This window comes from Pezoporus flaviventris, unplaced genomic scaffold (genome assembly GCF_033815535.1).
Source record: "Pezoporus flaviventris isolate CSIRO_AGI_PZ_B2104156 unplaced genomic scaffold, CSIRO_AGI_Pfla_v1 ptg000083l, whole genome shotgun sequence".
NCBI lineage: Eukaryota > Metazoa > Chordata > Aves > Psittaciformes > Psittacidae > Pezoporus > Pezoporus flaviventris.
In genome coordinates, this window is record NW_026892631.1 from 13,463,831 (window position 1) to 13,478,055 (window position 14,225).

Below are 14,225 nucleotides of genomic sequence, written 5' to 3' on the forward strand. Positions count from 1 at the left end.
AAGTAGAGGACTTCGGGGGGAAGGAAGAACATAATTCATACTGTTCACAGACTATCTGGCATCCTGCTGGCAGCTTCATTTCCAGCCAGCCCTGCCTAAGTCCTTCCCCCTCTTCCTTTTTCATACTTTCACGGAATCTTGGATAGCTCAACACTTTCATTATCACCCTTCTCAATCAGATGTTCAAAGGTGCTTAGATACCCAGCTGCCTCTTCAAACATTAGGAGGTGTTCCTGCATATAAATCAACATCACTCAGAGACACGGCAACTTCATCCCAGTGATGGTGTCTTTCCAGGGCTTTAGGAAGCGCTAACTACAATCTTGGCATGTAACAAACACATTTGTACAGTTCTGCTGTTCCTCCAGCAACAATCCATTCAAAATTTGCTCCGTACATACAAACCAAATGTAAATCCCTGTGAAGAGAATGCACAGTTCATTCTGCGGAGCAGATATGAACAACAAAACACCTAGCAAGGTTTGTGTTTGCGTTTCAGTTTCTCACAAGGCTTCCAACTATAATTAAGTTGGAATCTTAAATATGCTACTTCATTTGGTATTTTCAAATGCAGGAAGCGTCCTTATCTAAGCTATATGACGCAAATCATCTTTTTGACTCGCTGCTAACAACTTGCTATCACCTGGGGATTTTGGTTTCTTTTTGCCAGGGGGTGGGGAGAGTACTTTTCATACTAGAGTACATTTCTGCACTTGTTAGATACAAGACAAGCTGAGTACAGGTTTACCAGCAGTCTGGGAAAGTGCTGTGTATAGCAAACACACAGGAATGCTTAAAAATGTCCAACAAAAAATAGTTTGAAAATACTGAAGAAATTATGCTGATGCACATTAGGGTGGGAGAGTAATCACTCCCCAGAAACAGGTATCATAATCATAGAATGGTTTGGGTTGGAAAGGACCTTAAGATCATTCATTTCCAACCCCCTGCCACAGCCAAGGGCACCTCACACTAGACCATGTTGCCCAAGACTCTGTCCAACCTGGCCTTGAACACTGCATTTACCACTCCTTTGGGCAGCCTGTGCCAGCACCTCACCACCCTCACTGGAAAGAACTTCTGCCTTAGATCTAACCTGAACCTAATTGTTTCATAACATCTCAGGTTTCAGCAGCTGGATCTACTGGAACATTGTATATGCCCATGCTTGCGTTCATTATGTTTCCCAAGACGGGTGAGAAAGCTTCAAGTGAACTAAAAAAGAGTAAGAGTATTTCTTTTTCCCACCCCTAGCAAGTTCCATGCTTTGATGAGAGCAGCTCTATTGTAACAGCATGAAAATACATGTACTTGCACATTATAATTATCAAAAGCTGTGGTATCAAACATGAGACGCGGCTGAGTTCTGCAGATGTGGCAAGTCTTTGTTGACATGAAATGTAGAAGCACAGCATGACCCAGTTGTTTCTAAATAAATCACAGTTCTCCACACCATCTCCTAACACTCTGAATGCTCAACTTGAGATTCTGCTCAGGTTTAATACTTCTAATACAAGTGAGTTTCACTGTCAGAACCACCAATGCTCACTGTGTAAAGTGTACTCTCTATAGAGCAGTGTATGTAGGTTATTTAGAGCACACATCTTAATAAAACTTAAAAATAAAAGCCCTTCTAACACAAAAGATACTCAAAAATTAAAGAATCTGAAGGTAAATGCTTTAAATGAAAACAAACCACGCAGCAGTTATTATATGTAGAAGTGACACTGGAGAATATGCAATAAAATTTCATGCTTTAAACAGAAATAATTCTTAAATCAAAGAGCAGAGCCAGATATTTCTGTTCCTTTCAGCTACGGAGCAATCACTTCAAATTTGTTTTTACATTACCTCCTCTTATCCTGTATTCGTATTCTTCTGTGGCTCAGCTTCAGTCACATGTAGTGGGGATTGGTTTGGTTTAGTTTTAATTTCAAAGAGCTTTCTTATAAACTACCTTGAATATTCCTGTACACTTCCTTCTTTTACAATGTGCATTTGTTCACCAAATACAATAGAAGAAGGATGTCTTTCAGAAGGAATTTCACTCAATTCTTCCCTTGCTTACAGGGCTAATATAAAAGCAGTTAATTTGCATTTCTGGCAATTTAAAATGATTTCAGATACTAGAAGCCCATGCTCTCTTTCCATCCTGATTCTTTTTAGCCCTCTTTGCTCCTCTACGAACAGCTACCACATCTTCTACCTGAAATTCAATTATGCTTTGCAAATATTAGCTTTGTAAATAATTTCTCCGGTGAGCACTCTAACTCTGTAGATCAGCTATAAAAGCATCTCAGGACGAAACTAATACTACATGCTCTAACCATTAACGCACAACTTCTGACACAGCACCGAAATTTACCCCACTTCCAAATTCATAAATAACTAAAAATGAAATTACATAAAAGTTGGATACAATTTAGCTGACGGGAAAGACAATTTAAACCAGGAATTTTACCCAGCTCTGCGCAAAGAGCCAGGAAGCCTGCATCAGAGTTCAGCTCCCTTGCCTCTCCCTTTGCTGCTCCACACAGAAAGCGGTTGTTCCCAGCTTCCCCAGGGAGACTGGACTTGGGTTATAAACTAACTTCAACTTGTTGAAAGTTCTTTATGTTAGTTTATTCTTCAAGGCATCTCAGTGCCATGCCTACACGCAGCAGCCATCAAAACCAAAAAGTAAGTACCAAAAATTCCAAGCCTGTCGCAATATTTGATCCCGAAACTTCAAAGGGAAAATCTGTGCTTTCCAGGCTGAGGTTTTACATCCAGAGGAGTTTCAGTTTCTCTGGCACTCAAGGTAAAGGAGGGTCAGCAAATACCCCTGCAGTACCATAACCCCAGGCAGCATTATTATATTGGTGGAAAAGAGGCTGACTAAACACCCTCAATTTTGGCAGCTCCCAATCCAATAGGCTTAATTATCCCAAAGCAATAGTAAACGCACACGTACACAAAGGGAACAAAAAATAAATACAAAAAGCATAATACACTAAAAGAAGTATAATATTCATAGAATCACAGACTGCTTTGGGTTGGGAAGGACCTTAAGATCATCCAGTTCCAACCCCCTGCCATGGGCAGGGATGCCTCACACTAGACCATGTCACCCAATGCTCCGTCCAGCCTGGCCTTGAATGCTGCCAGGGATGGAGCATTTACCACTTCTTTGGGCAACCTGAATAAACAAATAAATAGATGTAAACCAAACACAACAACAACAACAAAAGACAAACAAATAACCTAAAAATGCAGGGGCAAAAAAAACCACACAAAAACACCAGGGTGCACAAAATGGCACAAAAGCTTATGCTAAAAACATGACAAAATGCCAAAAATCTTTTTGCACATTTTTCCATGTGAAGTAGGTATGTAGGAGATGCATGCCAACTAGACTCTAAAACATACTAAAATCATTACAAGGTCATGTAAAAGCATGCAACAGATGCATGTCAATAAAGTGCTAAATATGCTAATGTGAGACAAAAAACACAGAAATCATAGAATGGGTTGGAAAGAACCTTGCTATCATCTAGTTCTAACCCCCTGCCATGGGCAGGATATGGGGAAAACGCTCTAGATGCATATCTAACACTGCTAAAACTGCCACACACACACACACACGCACCCTTCACAAATCAGTGCTAGATTCATGCCAAAACACAGCAAGCAATGGCTGGGTGCTAAAACACAGACAATACATGGGAAATACATGTTTGACAAAGACAGAAGACGGGCACAGTGCACGGGAAACATGCAAATACACACAAAGTCACGCACTGTATGCATGCCAAAAACCCACCAAATATGCTGGACACTAAAAATGCTAGAACTATATGGAAGAAACACAAAAATGCAGGTGGTAGCAAGATGGAATAAAAAGCCAAACCCATGCTGGATGCTAAAAGCTCTTAACAGCATATCATAAATGCACACAAAAAGAAATGCCCTAGAGTGTGCTGTGTGTTTAAAAGCCCACCAAAACATATGAGGAATAATGTAGCAATGGAAACCACCACCAGAGCAATGCCTGAGAAACAAAAAAGAAAGGAAAACCATACCATGAAAGGGTGCAAAACCTTGGCTGGACACTAAATACCACGCAAGGTGCATACAAAAGCCATAAACACAGTCTGAATGCTTAAACAAAGCCAAAAACTGTGCGAGGAAACCAAACTGTAAACACCACAGAGGCCTTAACCCCAAAACACCTTAAACACTGAAGCCTGCCCATAAACACCTTGAAACTAAAAATCCATCCAAAAACTCCATCAAAAAAGGGCACATGGTAGACTCACGCCAAGAAAAAATGCCAAACATGTTGGAAGCTTAAAAACCTGTTCAAATGCCCAATAATAACATGCAGGAGATGCATGCTAAAAAAGCCCCAAATATACTGGGCACACAAAAAAAGTGCTGAATAACTTAAAGCCCACTGAAAATCATGCAGTGTATACATGCAATCCTCCCCTCCCCAAAAAAAACCCTATACATAACAAAGAAATCCTGGTCTTCTTCAAGGCCAAGTGAGACAGAGCCTTGGGGGACATGTTCTAATGTAATGCATCCCTGCCCATGGCAGGGGGTTGGAACTGGATGATCTTCAGGTCCTTCCCAACACAAACCATTCTGAGGCTAAGATCTATGAAATTACATCATAGGCATTCCCTAGGGACCAAAACCACACCTACAAATGCCCCAAATCCACAGAAAAAGAGCAAGCACATGGTAAATAGATGCCAAAAAACACCAAACATGCTGGCCACTAAACACCATGCAAAGGCCATATAAAAAAACATAACATAGGCTGGATGCTTTAAAAAGAAAAAACACAAAACCAACTTGTAAACTCCGTGGAAATGTCTTTGTGACCCAAAGAACACCTCACAAACCAAAACACCCATCAAAAACCCCATTAAAAGGAGCAAGGTAGATTCATGCCAAAAAAAAAAAACACCAAACACATTGGATGCCTAAAAACCTGTTAAAACACCCAATAATTGCATGTGGAAGATGCAAAGAAACGCCAAACATATGTTGGACACTTAAAAAAAGAACACTAAAAAGCAGCACTATTCTGCACAGCTAGAAACACCTTAGAAACGCCTCAGAAACGCCTCAGAAACACTCATAAAGCATGCAGTAGATGCATGCCCCAAACAAATGCCAAATATGCTGGACACATTAAAGAATGCTGAAAAATGCTTAAACAAAGGCAGAACATCATGCAATATATGCATGAAGAAAAGCTACACCTCAGAAATGCTGGACACTGAAAAACGTGAAAAGACACCACCATACACAAAAAAAACCACAGGCTGGATGCTTAAAAAAAGACCTCAAAATCTATTAAAGCAACTTAGAAACACCATGGAAACGTCTTAGTAACCCCCAAAGAAGTGCTGGAAACTGAAAAGCCTGCCAAAAACCACACCAAAAAAAGAGCACATGGTAGATGCACGATAAAAAGCAGTAAACACATTTGGGGCTGTCAGCAATGCCTTAGAAACACTCCTAAGTGGTAGATGCATAGCAAATGAAGTCAAACATGATGGACACTTAAAATCCACAGAAAACTGTGTAGTATATGCACAGCAAAAAAAAAAACACCAAAGAAATCCTGGACACAAAGAACGCCACAGCCCTGCCTTAGGAACAAAAAACAAATACAACAAAAATGCCTTAGTAACACCAAAAGCACTTTAGAAACTAAAAAGCTCACCTAAAACCAAACCCAACCAAGAACACATGGTAGATGCACGCAAAGAAATGCCAAACACTTCGTTGGACACCTGAAAATACTCAACATTAAAACATCTGGGGAAAAGGGCTCGAAAGCACATGGCGATGCACAACAAAAAGCTTTTTTGTCATGTATTTCTCATGCAGAGCCACAATTCTCTTATAGGTTGCTTTGGTGAAATAGCTAACTGCTACATAGAAAACCAATCCCCAAAGCCTAGCTAGATAAAGTTGATAACTACACTGAAACATCCAAAATAAACCCCACCACTTTCTGTAGCCATCACTTGCTACTTCACTATAACTCATCAGTAAAAAGCAGACAGCTCATACACAAACATCTTTGGTCTTTGCTCAAGTGCTGTTCATAAAGCTAATGTAGACCTCATGCTCCTGAAAACAGGGAATGTATGTTGTAAAGATACAGAACATCCACATCAATACATATTTGAGCTACCATCTCTAACACGGAAGCAAGGACTCAACTACCCTTGCTTAACAAGGTGAAGCATCAAATTATGATAGACCTGCAGTAAGACACACCTGCAAGTACTATATAACAAACCTAAAAGTAGATTAGTAAAAGCACACAGAAAAGAGCTCTAGGCAGCCGTGAAACAAGACTTATTTACAGATACTGAGTTAAGGGATTTCAGCACATCAGGATGAAATTATGCTTACCAAATAGTATCGCTTTGGCAAAAGGTGGGAAGAGTTCTGTGTGCCTGCATAGGTTTTTGTGAATTTGCCAGAGATCTTTGTGCAGTTTCTTAAAGTCACTGTATCTCTTCCAAACGACTATCTGAAGCAGAGAAAGGGGAGAGAAGTATTAGCGAGGTTCATTGTTCACATTGCCTCACACAACAAATGTAGTGGGTTCGTATGCAATATATATATAATGTATATAATATATATTATACAAATGTATATGTATTGGGGTTTTAGCAAATCGGACCACTACCTTCAGCAAATATGTTTAACAAAAACATACAGTCTGAAGTGCCAACTCTAACAACCGCAACAAAAAAGGTCATTATGTGTCCTCAACCCCATTCTGGCTACCAAGACTTTAGTATAGAGAAAAAAAATCACAAGTAAATGCTGAAGGAAACAAAGAGAGCAAAGGCAGCACTGTTTCCATCACACTGAGATCCAGACCTACGCAGAGAACCAGTAAGAGAGGAGAAGATGGCAAATGGTAGCACTGCACTACCCAACACTCCATAATATGCTGTGCTTGATGCAGCTGCAGGTATGGCAAAGTGACACAACAGCAGAAAAGAAAACAAGGCAAGAAAAATCAATACAAGACAGGGATTCTTAAGGACAGAACATTAAGCATCCAGGACAACAAACCTGCTTGCAATTTGTTTCTGTAAAATGCTGATCGGGGTAAATGCAAGCTCACATTTAAAATGGTTTATTAGTAATAACCCTGATCCAAAAATTGAGTATGTTCTTTTTGTAATCCAGGCAAAATCTCTGACTTCAGGAACGTAAAGACAGCACTGGGTCATTACCCCAGCTTTTTCTGATCCGTCCCTTCCAGAAAGAAGTAGTCATCTCCCAGTCAATTTCTACCTTGTCGCTCTTCCATTCCTCCATCCCATTCTTTTTATTCTTTCCATTCAAGGATCCCAAATGGATAAGAGAACCCAACAGCAAAACCAGGCTAGGGAGAGAACTGAGCAACAAAATTTGCACTCCCTCAATTGCTAACAGGTTTCTTAACAGGATGAAAACAAAGAAACTTTGTATCTTGACCTCAGTTTTGGTCAGAGTCACAAAGCCATCACAATAAAGCTAATGCGAAGTGACTAAAGTAGAACAGCGGAAGAAAGAAAAAGAGAGGGAGACTGCAGTGCATTCAGGAGGTGATTCCAGTGTTCCATCAGTCAAACAGCACAATTAGCTTACAATTAACCATAAAGATTCCAAATACTTCTGACTGATTTAACAGTTTGCCTCAGGAGTGATTGTAACTGAAAAACAACTTTTTTCAAGCAAACCAGACGTAAAACCAAGTAAAAGGTTTCATTTTACAGGGGTCTTTTATTTGTTGTTCTTTTGTTGGAGTTTTCAAAGTTTTTTGTTAGTTTTAACACTAAGGTCTCAGGCCTTCTAAGCTTCAGCAGATACAAGTTCTACTTACAGAACAAGACAGATATATGGTAACAGGACTATTAACAGTAGATATGCAAAGCTTCAGTGTGGCAACACTCTCTCCACCTTATAAACTCAGCTATGATATAACTGAGTGCTATCATATATGATATAATAGCAGCCCTGATTCAGCTTCACCTATTGGGCACACATTTCCAGGACTCCACTACCACTAGTATTTAGTGGAGTTCAACAGACAAAGGAAGACAAATTATAACCTCTCAAGAAGGCAAACTATTTTTTCAATGCTGCACTTCCATCTAATCTGGTATCTTGGAAGTGGATGATTAGCACTTCTTCAGCATGCATATAGAAAAAAAATTGCTTATGATGGGGAAGTACTGAAACATTAAGTTATTGTATTGTCCGTACTTGGAGACAACATGAAAAGCTGTGAGAAAAATAAAAGCATGAGATTCTGTTCCCCTTAAAAAAATAGCAACTTTTACTGCTGCAAGTGATCCCCCAATAGCCAGGAGGAAAAAAAAATAACTGTAAGTAGCTTGCATAGCAAAAACAGTCAGTCACCCCAAAAGCTTTCACAAGCTCACAGAAATCATGCCTTTGCGTGCATGTGGCTCAGTAAAGTTCCCACTCTAACATAACTCATTAGAAATCAGATTTGGAGGAAGGACACATTGTACTTTGAGACCCAATGAAGCACAGCAAGTGTATCACAAAACATATGTTAGACTTGTAATGCAATAAGGTGCTTGTCATGGCTGCAGCCAGTAGATCTCTGTTAACTCATGTGAGTCATCTGTTCACAACGAACAACCCTTTCTCCTCCATGAATAAGAGGAAAAACCCACAAGACTACTCTAGCTACAACTGCCTCACACACCATGTTGGCACCATCAGTCCCCAGAAGCAAGGAAATTAAAGTCCACTAGCTTTTCTGTATCAACTCTTCCATTCAACTTGAACTCCTTTTCTTCTTCTGAGAAGAAAGCCCTTACAAGGTTATCTTCCTCCCTGTCCCAGCAACAACAGCTGGAATTATTTCAAATTGTAATTGGCTGCAGTGGGAGAGATGTTGTATTAAAGGCTTGTATCCCAAAGGGCAGTTAAAGGAGGTGAGAGAAAACTGGCAAGTAGAGCTGAAGTCACAACACTTAGCCTTATGTGCAGTTGTACATATATAATGTATGTATTAACATCACAAAAGTGGCATTGAAAGAGAATTCTGAGTAAGGAGGCACAGCTAAGTGGTGCTATATAGAATCACAGAATCATTTGAGTTGGAAAGGACCTTAAGATCATCCAGTTCCAAACCCCTGCCACAGGCAGGGACACCTTCCACTAGATCATGTCATCAAAGACTCTGTCCAGCCTGGCCTTGAACACTGCCCAGGATGAGGCAGCCACAGCTTCTCTGGGCACCCTGTGCCAGAGCCTCACAGGGAAAGACTTCTGCCTTAGATCTAACCTGAGCTTCCCCTGCTTTAATTTGAACCCAACAACCCTTGTCCTATCGCTACATATATGGGTACAGGAAGGGGTTTGCATGGGACAGATCATAAAGCAACAGGGTGGTTGCGTGCACAAAATTTTGCCTATGGAATTTCTGAGAATTCTGGAAAGCTGGGGGACATTTATTTTCACGGGAACAGGTTAGGAGCATATTCTTTTTCTTTCAAAGGCTGCCCACAATCTTTATTAAACATAAGCAACCAATATAAAACAGAAAAGCTCACAAGGTGTGTGGTTTTCTGACTACAATTCAGTGTGGCAACTACCACCTAGGATATTCCTTTTAACACCTAGGTACTTCCAGATGCTCACTTATAACAGAATCACAGCACACCTAACATGCCATCACATGCAAAACACTTAATTTGGTACAATGAAGGGCAATCATCAATAAACTCATAGCACATTCACGCCCCCTTATTGTCTCTACATGGCTAATCTACAGCCATGCTAAGCTACAACCAAAGCAATGACTAAAAGATAGTGTTTTGCTATTGTTTCAAACCTACTTAACATATATTCATGCAATACTCTAGCTGAAAGACACTTACAATATACTTTCCTGATGAATGGCTCATCAACAGCTTGCTATAAAGTGGTTTTCCCACAAATGAAGATTAAGGTAATGGCAGAATGTGCTCATGGGAAAGTTCAATTCAGAAGTCTTCCTGGAAGAGGTGAACCCCAAACTAGACTACAGTAATGCAGTTCTAAACCCAGATCCATTATTCTCTCTGATTCTGATAGGCTATTTTAATCTCCTAGAGATTAAAAAAAAAGAATAAATAAATACAAAAAGCATGAATGCTCATGATTGTCTGATTCCCAGGATTTCAAAGAAGGATGCAACAAAAGGGTGTTAGGTGTATTAGCTAATTCTCACCTCTGCCAAGCCACTAATCAGTAACTCATGCTTGACCACACAGAGATGCAATGAATTCATTTATGGGCTCTTCTTTCATCAACTATCCAGGTTCTCCTCAACTGTAGTAAGAAACTGCACCAGAAATTGAACAGATGCATATGTTACACAATGCCTGAAAAGCCATAAGGTTGTCCTTCTGAAGGAAGAATTTTGCACGTACATCATACAACAGTACCAGTGTCCATTAGTCCAGAAGAAATCAAGAGGGGGTGGAAAAAAAAGGGGTGTAATCTAAAAAACAAAACCCCACAAACAACACACACGTGATGTACTTTTTGGTCTCAATAATAATGATTCCTGCCAGTCTTTTGAGGTATTAAAGAGGCACGAGAATACAGCACTCTCATTCAGAGCCTTTTCAGAAGAGGCAAAGAGTAAGCAGTTTTAAAGTTTTAGTATTTTCCAGTTCTATGCTTTGCTAAAGGAGCCTCAGAGATACAGGCATAATCCATGACTTGCAGTCTAATCTCTCTCAACTACTCTACATTCCTCCATTTCCCCTAATACACAGTAATGGTGTAGGCTTTTCAGTGAAGTATTGGTTAAAGCAGAAAAGAGTACCTACAGCTGAGACCTAAGACTTGGACTGTGGACTGATCTCTAATTTTACCAGTAGGAGTCAAGTAACCATCAATTTGCCAATTCCATCCCTAAGAAAAGAGCTTGAAAAGTTATCAAAGCAGTTTTGTCATCAAAAGACACACTACTCCCTAAGACTTTGTTTCAAGTCAGGATTCATCACTGAGGAATGAACTGCAACATGTCACACTAGCTACTGTTTTCAACTGAAAGTTAAAGACAAATGGAAACATAAAAGAATTACAATGACAAAACACACAGAAATTGCTAAATTATACCACAGATGCTTCAAAAGGCAGAGCGAGATTCACACAAAGACATTTGCACAAGCTTAAACTGTTACCTCCTGGACATCCTCTGGATTTTTTCTTGAAACAATCTGAAAAGCAAAACAAAAACCCATGTAAGCGCTTGGATTTCCAGTTTGGAAGTTGAGGAATATACAGTGATTTGTTGCTGAAGAGAAAAATCATGAAAGGGGCAAACACTTGCACGTTCCTCCTCACCCAGAAGTGCTTTCATTTAGTTTGAGAGAAGTCTAATATCCAAATATAATACGGTGAAGTATTTTAGCAGCAGAGTCAATCCCTCCGATTAGAAATAGACATCCATTATAGGCAAAATGGCACAGAAGGCATCTCAAAACAAAGAGCACATCCCCCATCACCTTCTCAGTCTCTTCCTATTTAATTCATACTAAGACCACATTACTCTCAGTAAGCGGAGCTAATTGAAGCTACTTGGCTTAATAAAAGCCGCACACAACCTCACTGTGAATGCGAAGCTTTGCATTTACTAAGGCAGTATTTCCACTTTACTTACAGCCATCAATGCGCACACACGTCTGGCTCGATCCTTGTGTATTTGTTTCTCCTTAAACACTCTTTGCCTGATCAATTATAAATGACTTTGTCCAAAGGAAAACTGCAGTGAAAACAAGGCTTGGCTCCACACCATAAAGAAGCCTGTCTTTTGTCAGGATTTTTTTTTCTTTAAATAAATATTGATTGCAAAAGCCTTTGTAATCCAAGTTCTGCATTGGGCTTATAAACAGCACTAAGCGCATATCCACACAAACAAATCAGATCAAGACATCTTTAATTCATAACTGCAATTATTTTGTGCAAGTCAGTATACCCTTCATTATAACAGCCAAAGCTGTTTAACAAAGTAATTAGCTTCTTGTTAGCTAAAGCAAGACAGGGCATTCTCAATGCAACTGAGAGTCTCCACAGTGACACACCCCAGAATAATCACTGCTGTGAATAAGTGATGCAAGTAGGCAAGTGCGAGGAGTCCACACTACCTGCACCCCAGAGACTACAACACCATCCCACTGAACCGCAAACACCACGCTTAGAGATGCTGCTCTAAGATGGAAGACACTGAATCTACACTTCCCTCTTGCTAAGTGACAGCAACAAACCCCTCATATTTAGTCCCCACATATTAGCTCTCTTCCTCCCTTTCATTTTTCAGGAAGCCTCGCCAAAGCCTCCCAGATTTCATAACATCAGTTTACTCCACAGCCCAGCCACTCATCTTCCACACATTCTGGAGGAGGCAAGGCAGAAAAGTGTTACCTCCTCTAGCAAGCTCTCAAAAGACCTAAAACATTCTTCTTCAGAAGTCTTTCTCTCACCTTGCACATCAAAGTCCTCTTCTTCCAGCGCAGTCTACATTAGTAAAACCTTCCTCAACTTCTCCTCACTCTGCAGTAACCTAACATTTGGCAACTTTACCTAATTTTAACCTTGGCAGCCCTTGCTCCTTCCTTCATTACCAGGCAGTTGATATCTACAATTGGTGAAATATTACTAACCTTCTTTTCTAATAGCTGGTGTACTTGATGTAAGAAGCCTGCAGAGCTGGGGGAAGAAGGTATTACAGGCATGGCTACACACCATAGAATACCAAAGGGCACACAACAACTGCTTTGCTTTGCAGTTCACCTTTAGTTAAAGCCTTGCAACAGTTTTGGCAGCTAGGTAAGTTACCAGATGGGCAGAAGGAGACCCAGAGAGATGAGTAATTACCCAGCCAGTTAGTAAGAATCTGGAATAAAACCCACAGACCCTGTTTCATACTTGTTCTAATGTAACATCGCCTTCTATAGCTTCCAGCCATGCCAGCTTTAAGTCAGTACGTAATAATTTATGTGTTGTCCTGCTTTGTTCTTCATACCTTTTTCTGAAGGTCAACCTGAGAAGAGGTCTGCCCCTTTAAAACAACCTAGAGACTTGGCAAAGATTATCCAATTCCCCCCCCCCCCCAAATTTTCAGTGCATGTTTTTAATCCTCCCACAAGGATCAATGCAGTCAACTCTTACAAATCTGTAATGCAAGCAGCTTTAATCTATCCTTAAAAATATCATCAGGATACCCAGTGATGAGCTAAGCAATGCATAATTACTGTGTTAGGATCTGAAAATAGATCCTACAAGGATCCTGGCTAGCAAACAAAGTATTTCAGACTATCCTATTCTTTGTCTGACCAGCAGATATACAACATAACTCATTAGAATTTTAATCATCTAATCTTCAAAGTTAACTGAACTTTTATTTGTGGCCTATATTTTCAGATACCACTGAGGACACTCCTCACGCTGTAACCCGCTTTAGGTTATTGCATCTTTGGAAATGAATATAATAAAAGACAATATTAATCTAATCTTGTCTGCATTCACTGTTATTCCACAGTTTACAAGAAAATAAAATATATATTCTCTGCTATACAGACGAAGTCTTTAAGAAAAAGCTGTAGTAAGGATAGACCACCTTAGCACTCAGAAGAGGCTGCATGGGTGGTTGGGCCTTTCAGTCAGATGTTTAGGACATAATGAAGAAGTGCCTTCACATCCATAATTATACTATATAATATTATTAATATGAATTATATCTTTCTGTTGCAATACGTTATATTACAACAGAAAGTTCCTTGATCTTCGTTTCACAAAGGATTCACAGACCACTGAAATGAACCCAAAATCGCCACTTGCACATACTGAGTACGCTAAATCTCAGCCAGAAGGGTACTCAACACAACGGGAAGATCCACCTCACTTTTTTCCTGGCAGTCCCTCAAAGCTGCTGAGCATCAGATCAGCAAATACAGCTGTAGCGCTGTGATACCAGCCATGGAGCCAGATCACTGCAGGAACAGGAGGGAGGAATAAGAGGAAAGAAAAAGGGAGGGTAAGAGATTTTTTATTTTAAATCATTTTGTTCAGCATCTAACTCCTCATTTCAAGTATCAAGTACTCCATAACAGATTAGCAGACAGGGCCTTACTGAAACAAAGGTTATTTATAGAATTATTTGAATCATAGACTCATGGAATGGT

At 39.9% G+C, this 14,225-nt stretch overlaps 1 protein-coding gene across 11 annotated transcripts in view; it reads right to left on the minus strand.

Annotated features, from left to right (window-relative positions):
- Positions 1 to 14,225, minus strand: part of RPS6KC1 (ribosomal protein S6 kinase C1) — a 91,486-nt gene that overhangs the window by 75,199 nt on the left and 2,062 nt on the right. For 4 of the 11 annotated variants that reach the window (XR_009747240.1, XM_061475426.1, XM_061475425.1 and 1 more), the window contains exons 2-3: positions 11,226 to 11,261; positions 6,424 to 6,544 (exon numbers count right to left, since the gene is read on the minus strand). The exons of 2 other annotated variants lie outside the window; for them this stretch is intronic. Coding sequence is in view for 6 of the 9 variants with exons in the window: in XM_061475426.1 (XP_061331410.1) it covers positions 6,424 to 6,544; positions 11,226 to 11,261 (157 nt within the window). In the remaining 3 variants the exon portion in view is untranslated. Of the gene's footprint in view, positions 1 to 6,423; positions 6,545 to 9,929; positions 10,140 to 10,261; positions 10,376 to 11,225; positions 11,262 to 14,225 lie in introns of those variants that run through there. 5 more of the 11 variants (XM_061475424.1, XM_061475428.1, XM_061475423.1 and 2 more) reach the window with 5 other exon arrangements.